Source organism: Nelumbo lutea, chromosome 1 (assembly GCF_056320005.1).
Source record: "Nelumbo lutea isolate HS-2025 chromosome 1, American lotus-T2T, whole genome shotgun sequence".
NCBI lineage: Eukaryota > Viridiplantae > Streptophyta > Magnoliopsida > Proteales > Nelumbonaceae > Nelumbo > Nelumbo lutea.
Genome location: NC_142684.1, coordinates 171,149,386 through 171,161,412, shown reverse-complemented (window position 1 = coordinate 171,161,412; position 12,027 = coordinate 171,149,386). Strand labels below are relative to the sequence as shown.

The 12,027-nt window shown below is 39.7% G+C and overlaps 1 protein-coding gene across 1 annotated transcript in view; it reads right to left on the bottom strand.

Moving 5' to 3' along the window:
• The window catches only part of LOC148879161 (Pseudouridine synthase family protein), a 31,118-nt gene extending 19,454 nt beyond the window's left edge, over window positions 1–11,664 (bottom strand). The window contains exons 1-4 of the mRNA XM_088960589.1: window positions 11,416–11,664; window positions 11,240–11,318; window positions 10,915–11,128; window positions 10,616–10,826 (exon numbers count right to left, since the gene is read on the bottom strand). Coding sequence (XP_088816715.1) covers window positions 10,616–10,826; window positions 10,915–11,128; window positions 11,240–11,318; window positions 11,416–11,498 — 587 coding nt within the window. The 5' untranslated portion in view covers window positions 11,499–11,664. The remainder of the gene's footprint in view (window positions 1–10,615; window positions 10,827–10,914; window positions 11,129–11,239; window positions 11,319–11,415) is intronic.
• Between the last annotated feature and the right edge of the window lie 363 nt (window positions 11,665–12,027).

Below are 12,027 nucleotides of genomic sequence, written 5' to 3'. Positions count from 1 at the left end.
CTCGCTGAATTAGCTACACATTCTTTCTCTTCCATTCTGCAATAAAATTTCTATTGACCTGTTATTCATTTAATAAAGTTGAAGTCATCGTTTGATTCGTTTCATCATTTTACTGACTCAGGCCCCATTTGGTGTGTCTTTCCGTCCAGGCTGTCGGCTGTTTAGAAGTCCAGCAGCCTATGTTTTCGTCTTTTCCCGCTTGATTGGGGGAAGATCTAGCCACCGAAAGACTGCGCCCCAAAAATACGTGAAAAGCTCAATTCAAGCTTATTTCAGGAAGTTAGAAATGGAGCTTCTCGCCTTTTTTCGTCTCATCTTCACGTTGAAAGACGCACAGAAAGATGTGCCTCTAACCAAATGGTCTGTAGGCTACCAAGATCTTCATGTAAAAGCCCACTACATCTTTTAGCTGTCAGATCTTCCAGAAGATCTTTCAGAAAAGACTTGTCAAACGACACCTTAATTTGCAGTTTAATAGTTTATACTTTAATAAATATATTCTCAAATATATATATATATATATATATATATATATATATATATATATATATATATATATATATATCCATTTATGTCACCTAGGCAATGCCCCACCTTGCTATGTCAAGGTGCTAGGCATTGCCTAGCCACTTTGGCTACACTGTGTAACAATAATATTAGTATCCACCTTATGACGGTTGGGAAAGACATATCACAGATCTTAGAAGCCAAAATATCTAAAAGACATATCACAGATCTTACAATGGCAAACCATCAACCTTGGGGAACATTTTTTTTTATCAGCAACACAAAAATTAATTCATTAGATTAAAAAGAGCATATACAACAAGAAGTTGTGGGCAGAAACAAGAAGTCCAAGAAAAACTATCCCACTATTTACAAAACAGCCCAGAACATGGATTGTCTCTAAATTCCTTGTTCAGCTAAACCATCAGCCACACTGTTTGCAGATCTCCTAACTCACTTTATTTGGCTCAACATGGATTGTCTCTGAATTCCCCCTTTTTAAGCCAACCTACAACTATTTTTGAATCCCCTTCAATAATCAGCCTGCCAATCCCCATTTCTTTAGCTTTTTCTACTCCATAAACTGCTGCCATCAGTTCTGATCTCACCACATCTCCATGCTGAACAGGATGACACTTAAGCAGTTGAACAACCTCTTAAGCCTGAAAAAATTACCTCTCATAGGCTGAGAACCATTTGGTGAAACCTCTGAATAAAACTTCTGAATTCTGAAATAATGTCTAATCCCCAAACCTCTAAACATTGTTGGATTTTTTTTTCAGCATTATTTAACTTTGTTCCATTATTCTCACATTTGAGCCTTATCTCACCCTAACCCTTTCTTTTCCTTTTCTGTCACAGGTCACAGCTCCAAATGATAGCAAGAAAGGCAGCATTCCAATAGTAAGAAAGGTCAGTTCTTCTTCTTCTTCATTGATCACTGATCTCCTCCTACAGTTTTATTCCATTGCAGCACCAAACTTTGGTACCAAATCTCCTTTTCCATAACTTATAGCCTCTATTATTAACTAAATAAAAAATAGTTCATTCTCTACATTGAGACACTGTTGAAATAGGGAAAGAAGTTTTATCTAATGACTAAATGCCAGTAACAGTTATTTATTCCAAAAAAACTAAAAAAGAGAAGGTTTAGGATCTATTTTGAAACTACAAACCTCTGTTTTATAGCTCATTCTGAACAAAAACATTGATCAGGTCTGCTGCTAATGTGATTTGTTATAATTGCCACCATGGCTGCAAATTTCCTTTTTAAGTAGCCAACTCTCAAAATAAAAATTTCAATCACATTCAACCTGGGGAAACGTAGGTTCCAGAATATAGTTTATGACTTTATGGTTTCATCATTTGTGATTGCAACCTTGCAGCACCGTTGCATATACAAATCCCTGACAAAAAAATACCACTCAACTTGTAGACATTAGACACTAAAAACTGGTTGCATTAGGGGATAAGGTAACTGCACCTGAACCTGTCTTACAATCTCTCAGCCCAGAGACATCCTCGGATCCTTGTTACCAGGTATCATGGTCAATTTGTTTTGTGCTACTGATTGTGCTTCTTTGCCTGTTACAGATGCAGCTGCAACATTGCCATTCTCCCAACCAGTAGGTAGTGTAGATTCCTGTGGGTCTGAGAAGGAAGATGTGGAAGCAGAGAGAGAAGTGGAAGACAGGTTAGGGGTCAGAGAGGAGGCTGATAGGATTTGGAATCTGATTTGCTCTGAGATCGAGGAGCTTAAGGAGAGGGAGCTGGAATCTGGAATCAGAAGAGAGGGATAAGCTGATAGATCTAGGCCAGGAGGAAGGAATGATCTCTAGGGACAAGGAGAGTGGGAAAACAGGGAAAGAAGAGAACCAACAAAAGGTTTATCACAGGAAGAGTGAATAAAAGAAGAAAAAGAGAATGAAGAAGAGATCAGAAGTGGAGAGGCTGAAATCAGACATTGAGGGGGACTTAGAGTTTAGTGGTGGGGGTGAAAGAAGGAAAACTCGAGTCTAAGGAATTTGAAGAAAACAAGGGTTGCATCCTAATTAGAATTATGAAGCTGAATAGTTGGAATGTCAGAGGCTTGGGGAGTGCAAGGAAAAGAAGAGTTGTTAAAGACCTAGTTAGAAGAGAGAACCCAGATATCGTCATGTTACAAGAAACAAAAATCTTCGAGTTGGATAGAATCTGGATCAGAAGTATTTGGGGTTCTAGAGGAATTAGATGGTCCTCTAGTCCTTCGTGTGGGTAGGGGTGTCAATTGAACTGGATTTGGTCCAATCCGGTCCAGTCCAATGAGAGTCCATTACAAATGGACCTGGTCCAATCCAGTCCAATGAATATTTTGGACCATTTTGGACCAGTCCAGAGACTGTTCACTCTGTTCAAATTACTGTTAATTTAGATTGGTTTCAACTCAAACCTGGTCCAGTGACAACTATGTTCTTATCTTCTATCAATGGACCAGATATTGACTCAATCCAATATAAATTCATTATGGACGGACCAGGTCCAATGATCCAATCCAATATGTCATATTGGTCTGTCCAGTCCGTTCAAATTCAGTATGTCTTATTGGTCCGTCCAATCCATACAAATGGATTTTGATTTGGACAGAGTCCAACCCAAAACCGGTCCATTGACTCCCCTACTTGTGGGGCCTCAGGGGGAATTGTGACCATGTGGAAGGACAAAGTGGTTGAAGCCGTAGAGGAACTGATTGGTAGTTTCTCGGTTTCTTTGAAGTTTAAAAACATGAAAGATGGCTTTTTTTGGGTTCTCACCAATGTCTATGGACCAAACAGTTATCGAGAAAGGAATGATATGTGGGAGGAATTGTTTGATGTTAGGGGTTTATGGGAAGGACCTTGGTGTGTTGTAGGGGATTTCAATGAGATGAAATTCTCAAATGAATCTAGTAACCCAATCCAACAGGTGACCTCCAGTATGAGGAAGTTCAATGACTTCAAAGATTCATGTAAGCTGAAGGAACTCCCACTATTGCAAGCTAGATTCACTTGGTCCAATCCTCAAGAAGCTCCCCACTGCTCAAAACTGGATAGGTTTCTGTTTAATGAAGAATGGGAAAACTATGAGGAGAACCTAGTTTCCAGAACCTTACCTAGAGTCACTTCAGACCATTTCCCTATCAAGTTAGGTCTCAAAACCTTCTTAAGTGGTCCCACTCCGTTTAGATTTGAAAACATGTGGCTCACCCACCCGGCCTTTGTAAGGAAAGTAGAATCATGGTGGAAGGAGGACATAGGTGATGTGAGATGTAAGGGTGTGAAATTTCATAAGAAGTTAAAAAGTTGAGAGAGGAAAATTCAAGGAATGGAATAAGGATCATTTTGGAAGACTATAGGAGAAAAAACTCAATTTAGTATACAGCATAGAGGAATTAGATAAGAAGGAAGCACAGGAGTCTATTGTTGTTGAGGAGAGAGTTGTGAGGTCCAAATTGAAGAGAGAGCTAGAAGAAACTTTACTAAGGGAAGAGATCAATTGGAGACAGAAATCCAAGTGCAAGTGGCTAAAGGAAGGGGATGGTAATACAAAATATTTTCATGCCTGGGAGAAATAGGACAAACTATGTGGCTAAATTGGAAGTAAAAGGGCAAGAGATAACCAATCGAAGTGAGATTGTTAGGAATTTTGTAGACCATTTTAAATCCATCTTTAGAAGGCCTAGAATGACAGAGTGATTATGGAGAATCTTGATTGGACTTGCCTAGAAGATGAAGAAACTTGTTGGTTGGAAAAAAATTTTGAAGAAGAGAAAAAAAAGGGTAGTGTTTTCAATGAATAGAACAAAAGCCCCTGGGCCAAATAGTTTCACTATGGCCTTCTATCAAGATTGTTAAGAAATTGTGAAACAAGATCTAGTTGAAGTGTTCATTGAATTTGTGGAAAAGGGTTTCATTAGTCTAGGGATAAATGTGACCTTTTTAGCTTTTGTTCCAAAAAAGCATGATGCTTGCCACCCAAAGGATTTCAGACCGATCAGCTTAGTACCAGCTTGTATAAGATCATTGCTAAGGTCCTCTCCGCAAGGTTAAAGACAGTTCTTCCTACCTTAATCAGCCAACAACAAGGGGCTTTTGTAAAAGGGAGACAAATAGCTGATCAAATCCTCATTGCCAATGAATGTGTGGAAGAAATGAAAAGATCTAGGAAAAAAGGCTTTGAATGTAAGTTGGACATTGAGAAAGCTTATGATCTAGTGGACTGGGCGTTTTCAATTAAGGTAATGGAATTTTGTGGTTTCGGGGAGAGGTGGTGTAATTGGATCTTTGGATGCGTTAAGAGTTAAGACTTGTCATTATTCAGTTCTGGTCAATGGGATTGTGAGAGACTTCTTTCCATCTTGTAGAGGTTTGAGGCAAGGAGACCCCATATCACCCTTTCTCTTCACCCTTGAGTAGTTGTGGATGTTTCGAGTAGAATGATCTATAAGGCTGAAAGGGAGAACAGATTTAATGGTTGGAAGGTTGGTAGGGATAGGGTATCGATTACTCACCTACAGTTCGCAGATGATACTATAATCTTCTGTGAAGGGGGAGATCAACTTTTGGCAAGAAATCAGGCCTTGGTGAGGAATTTTGAACTTGTCTCAAACCTTAAAATTAATCTTCAAAAGAGCTGTATTGGGGGAATTAACATGGAGGAAGGAGATCTTACAATTGTTGCAAATGTCCTAGAATGCTCCATCTCAAGTTGGCCTCTGACTTACTTAGGACTTCCCCTAGGTGCAAACCCTAGAGAGACTAGATTTTGGGTTCCAATCTTTGATAGGTGCGCCAGGAAACTAGCAACTTGGAAAAGAAACATCATCTCTATTGGGGGTAGGGTTAATCTGGTTAAGTCCACACTTGCTAACCTGCCAATCTACTATTTGTCGATCTTTAGGATCCCTAAAAAGGAGATAAATAAGATGGAGAAACTGATGAGGGACATTTTGTGGGAATCAAGAGAAGGTAAAAAAGATCACTTGGTTAATTAGGAGGTTGTGTAGAAGTTTAGAAGCAGGAAGATTGGGATTTGGGTATGTTGATAAAAAGAACTTGGCATTGCTAGGAAAATGGTCATGGAGGTGGCTACGGAAACGGGATAGACTCTGGCATAAAGTAATAGCCAATATATATGGAAGGTTGGGGAATGGTTGGGATGCAAGTGTCTCCAACAAGGCTACGTTAGAATCTCCGTGGAAGACAATTCATCATATTCTGCTCACTTTCCTCCAGTTTGTCAGGTATGATGCTTGTTCAAGGGATACTATTAAATTCTGGGAGGATATCTGGATCGGGTCTTACCCGTTGAAGGATCTCTTCCCATTTTTTATACTCGATTTCCTTGTACAAAAATGAATGTATTGCCAAATTCATTGCTCCCCCATTTCTCCCAATGGACCATAATTGGGACTTCGGCTTTCGTAGAGGGTTAAGGGAGTTGAGGGCTTGTACAGAGTTGCTTCAATTAGTTCAAAATGTGTGCCTTGATCCTGATAACTCAAACAAGCATATTCGGGCCCCTCAACCCAAGGATCTGTTTTCATGTGCCTCCTTCTTCAAGTCTCTCTGTAATTATTCCCCCTCTCCTCTGTTCGCCTTGAAAGAGTACTGGTGCAAACCCATTACCCCTAAAATAAGAGTTTTTTTGTTGGGAAGTAATTCATGGAAAATTAATACTTTGGAATTGCTATAGAAGAGGAAACCCAATTTATATGTCTCTCCTAACAGGTGTGTCTTGTGCAGATCTTATAATGAGAGTTGCTCTCATTTACTGATTTCCTGTTCTTTTGTTGCAGATATATGGAATTGATTTTTTTCATTGTTTGGGTGCAGGTGGTCCTTACCAACAGAGGCTAATTTGTTGTTTGGTCCTTTTATGTTTACTTGGCCAAAAAAAAAGGGAAGGATAATGTGGAGGTGTGTCAGAGCAGCCTTGGTTTGGACCAATGTTTTAAAGTGCGGAGGCATGACACGAGGCGTTCCACTACCTAAAGGCATGAGGCATAGTTCAAAACGTAAGAGGCAGGGGATGAGGAGGAAGGAGGGGGGAGAAGAGGAAGGAGGATATTATTTTTCTTTATTTTTAATAAAAATATTTTCTATTAAGAAGAATGAAGATCCCCTAACACACACACACACACACACATTGGGCTGCATTGAAAAGGGGGGCACCGCCCAACCGAAGGGGTCCAGGGACTTAGTCCCCAACCCACTTTATTTCCCCTTATCTTTTCTTTCCTTCCCTTCCCTTTTCCTTTCTTTCTTTTTCTCTTTTTTTTTCTTATCTTTCTTTCCCTTCCCTTTCTTTCCTTTCTTTTTTTTTCATTTTTTGTTTTTTTCTATCCTTTCACATGAGGTGTGCATGAGGCGCATGAGGCGTACGCCTCAGAGATGTCAGCGCCTCTGGCATACGCCTTAGGGCGTTTTGGGGGCACCTCACTTGGACACCTCCCACGCCTTTTAAAACACTGGTTTGGACTATTTGGGAAGAGAGGAATATGAGAATTTTCTATAAGAAGGAGAGAAGCAAGAAACAAATAAGGGATTGTGTGATGATTAGAGTGATTCATTGGATCAAATCTATGGATCTGTTTTCTCAAGTTTCTCCTGATAACCTGTGGAGAAATTAGGAAGGAGTGGCAAAAAGTTCTTCCAAAAGGGAAAGGATAAATGCTGTATGGCTACTCCCACATGAAAACTATGTGAAGCTGAATTTTGACGGGAGCAGCAGGGGGAATCCAAGACCTACTGGTATAGGAGGGGTTGTGAGAGACATGGATGGCAAATTGCTAGCCTTGTTCTCTGGCCCAATGGGGATTGGGGACTCTCTCAAGGCAGAACTACTTGCTGCCTTACAAGGAGCACAAATTGCTAATGAATTGAATATAACCAATTTGGTGATTGAAGGGGACTCAAAACTGGTGGTGGGTTGGTTAAATGATCCAGATTCTGTAATATGGTGTTACAGGGATGAGATAAAAAAAAAAAAAGTTTTTATGAATCACCAAGGATATGAACTTGAGGATAGAATGGGTGAGGAGATCGGCTAATGGGTTAGCTGATACCCTTGCCAAACAAGGTGTGAATAAACAATCTTTGTTTTGAGCTCACCTGTAAATATTTTTGTAATAGTTTATGTTCTGTTTTTGTTTATAAAGAGGTAGCATCTCGTGCCTCTCTAAGGGGTGCTTGTAATGCTTATACCTTCAGAATTAATAAAATCTATTCTCATTTATCAAAAAAATATATAGCTTACCTTAGATCATTGTTTGGTCCCTTTTTGGTTGTTCATGGGCATGGAAAGACAATACCAGAAATGTGCAATCAGATATGTAAAACAAAATCTGCCTCTTTTATACTCCATACACTGATTTTATTTAACTTTCCACCACTATGGTGGCTTTATGATTGTTGAATGGAAAAAAAATAAAAAGAGCAAAACAGAATGTCTATCTGAAGTCAATAGATTATAAACAGTTAGCTCAGCCTCAATGATTGTTCCCTTGTGATAAGAAGTTTTTTTTTTGAAGGATAAAGAAACATTTATTAAAGAAAAAGAGATTACATGAGAAAGGTGATAAGAAATCACCCGAGAGGAAAACAGGCACTAACTAACTTACACCCAGAACTGCCTAAAAAAACATAAAACAATCAAAACAAAAAAAAAAGACTCCAAATTCACCACCTTCATTCCACTTCAGACTCAAAACCCCTAATCAGAACCCAGACATGATGTCCTTGCATCTCCTCCTCAATACTTTCCTCTTCCCCAACAAATTCTTCATCCCACCATCTCACCTCTTCCCTTGACTTCCAATTTCTTCAGCCTCGCTTCCATCCTATTTCTCTCGAACTCCTCAAAATCCTCCTTAGCAAACTCTTCGCATCCCCAGAAACAGAAGCCAAGACTTTTACCAATCTCGACTTCTCACAACAATTTTCTTGATAGGAACTCCTCTAAGCCCCTCCTTCTGCTCCTCAAGACTACCATCAGAATATCTCACTTCAGAACTGACAGTTGATTCATTTTCTTTTTCCACGTGAGAGTCTGAACTGAAAAGAGCCCGATAATCTACCTTCCCAAACTCTTCATATGATGGTGCTAAAAACTTCCCCCCTCTTCTTTTATAAACCTTTTTTAAATTTTTTGTAGGTCCTGCTCCAACCAAACAATGTTTTAACCAATAAAATACCTTAGTTATGTGAACATTGTGAGAATTCCTAGCACAATGTGGTTTCTTGAGAACCTCTTCAACCAGAGTAACAGAGTCTATCGCCTTCCTTCTTCCTAGGTCCACACCTAACTTTCCTACCACCACCTCCTCAAAGACGTTCACTGCTTCCGCCACCCCTAAAACTTTCTTAACCTCCTCCCTCCTTCCCAAATCCACACGAAAACTACCATCCAGCACTTCCTCACATTGCCGTTGAACGGCATCAATTTTCTCAGCTGGGGTAGGTGTGCAGCAAATCACGTCTGGATCGACATTTCCTCCATCATTGCTTCCTGAAATGCTTCTTGGGTCAGACACAGCAAACCCTTTCCAGACCTCCTTCTCACTTTCTTCCAACCCAACCTTCTCTTCTTTATTGACCTCATTGGGGCCACTAGAGAGAACTTCAATCATCTGAGAAATTGAAGATGGAGTGCCAACATCCTAGGTCAGAGCCACTCCTCCAGCTTTCGGCACAAGTTGCTCGCAGAAAGCAGGTGCTTTCTCGCCTATGCCAAGACTCCAAACAATATCGCTTCCTGTGTTCCCCTCCACTGTCCTCACCCTCCCTCCTTCTTCCCTTTTTGGAACCCTGAAAGTCACCCACTCCCACCGATCTTCCTTTCCCCTTCAAGCTCTAACTGGGGAGGAATTGCACAGTTTCATCCTCCTTTTTGGACATTTAAATGAATCCAAACTCCACCTATTAAATTTTGGCCCTAACGCACTGACCCGCTTCCTTTCTTTTGAAACAATGGGTTTTTGAAAGTGGGCCCCAGTTAGACCAACAATCCGCTCCTCATAAGATAGCATCGAAAACTTTTCAACTCCTTCATCAGCTCCCGACCCCTTTTGTTTTTGGTCCACCATATGTCCTTAGACTCCGACCTCCCCTCCCACTACAATAGTCTCTAAGTCACATGGCCACCTTTATTTACTTCTCCAGCCGAATTCAAATGGCCCCCACTACCCAATACCTCTATCAAATTCTCCCTCGAGTCAGCCCTCTCCACCTTCCCAATGTCTCGAAACTCAATCAGCCCCAACCCATCAACTCCACTATCAATTTTAGCAATAATTATTCCAAAAATGCCCTCACCTTCAACCTCTAGTTCTTCCTCTGTTTGGAGCCCGATCGACTTCCTCATCTTCGAACCAATCGATGTAGAGGGAGCTCTCCACTCCTTCCACACAACCAAGTTGTCTATCCATCTTAATACAAAGGTTTTCATGAATAACCAAATCATCCCAGGCTATTAGCAAAAAGTAAAAACAAGGACTCAAATACAACACCTTTTATCATTTATCCAAAAAAATAGGTAAAAGTAGGAACTAGGAAGGACTTAAATACAATGATGCTGCTAAAATGAAAGAATATTTTTTTAATCCCTACAGCATTTTCAGATGGAAAGTGAGTGACAGCCAATGCTAACTTGCTAACATTGTATGTTACAACAATAAGGTCGAAGCTACTACTGTCATGGAAGGGAGGCACATGGAAGCTTTAAAACACAAAGGACAATGCCTAACATCCTTACAACCCAATGTATTTGTACAGAAAGCACTATCTAGAATTTGTCCTTTAGTGGTTGAGGGATCTATATAATAGATTGAACCAATGATACATTGATAAAATTAAAAAAAAAAAAACATGATAATAGCTGTTCATGATTCTCTGCTATTCTTCAGTTCTCTTCACAACAAAATAAGTGAGAGAAAAATAAAAATACTCACTATCCGTAGCAAAACGAGATAGGCTAGAAAAAGCAAAACAAATTGGCTATTTAGCGAATTCCCTGCTTGTATGTGTCCTCTTACAAACCACAGGAGACGATTAAAGTTAAGAAGGAGCAAAGAAAGAGTGCCTCAGCTATTCACCTCAGGAACTTGCCGACATGCTCAGGCCAATTATTCGAGCCTCTGCTGTCAAAGGGTTTGTCATTCCTATCTTTACGTTTTCTGGAGTTTCTGCCATTGCTGTGCTGCCCTCCCGAGCATAACCTAACGCGAATGCACTTGGACGTATCATCGGGTCCGTCAAGCGTGTCCGTTACAAGGACCTTGAAATGCTCCTTGAAGAAATTATGGACTGCCTGAAAAACTTGAAATAATCAATAGTTGGTAATACTCAACTGAAATGAAAACGAAGAGGAAACTGATGAGATTGAAGTCGAAACTTGCCGTTCGATGCGATTTATCAGAATCCGGAGAGAGAACAATTGGAGAAACGTCGCTTTCCACACCAGACGTGATTTGACTCACAAAAGCTTTCAGAGATTCAGCGTCGGAGTCACCGGCAAGGGCCCGAAATAATTCGATTTCCGAGGTATAATTTTTTTCTTTTTGAACGGAATCTTCCTTTTCCTTTATCATTTGCTTTTCTTCTTCATTCTGGAAATTTGAACAGAATGAATGTTGCAGCGCCAAGAAATATATAAATAAAATGAAAACCGTTGCACGCGCAAAATCAAAGAGTGAGAAAACAAAAGAAGTTAAAATTACTTCCTGAGGGGCATCCAAGCAGGTCAAGTGAACAACATTTCCATCGGAATCTACTTCATTCACGATAAAATCCGAATACCTGGCATAAAATTTCGTACAAAAAGTTGAACAATTAAATTAAAAAGAGAAAAAAAAATGAGCAAAAACAAAAATATATTTATGAAGGAGATTGAGACCTCTGTTTCAAAACGCCACGAAATCCAGGAAGCTGAGAGATGTAACTGTAGATGCCGACGTCTGCTTCTTCGAGGGTTGTCATAACTAGGCTTTCTGCTTTGGTGGAGTTCAGCAGCAGCAGTAGTAGTAGGGTTTTAGCCGGCAGGGTTTAAGGAGAAAGAATACTGATTACTGACTGAATACAGTGTGATGGAAGCCTACCAAGTACCAAATAGAAAGAATACAGTGTGAGTCGTGTGACGGAAGGTTAGATGCCGGACGGCCCGGACCCGCAATTTACTCTACCACGCGTACACGTTTGTGCTTACTGCTTAGTGCTTACGAAGTACAGACGGATCGGATCGAGTCGGATATAGGTGGATCCAAATGTGATTATATTTATATTCAATTCGAGTCGGATCTTAACCACAACATATACAGGATTTATATTATATTCGAATTGGGTTAATTGTATAACTAGTACATTTGATAAACTATTTATATATATTTCTTTAACCTTTTTCAAGGTTAAATTTGATAGATAAAATGTAAAAAATAAAAATATATTTAATTATTTATTAAAATTTTAAAATATATCATGTTTAAATACTCCACTAAATTTTCAAAATATT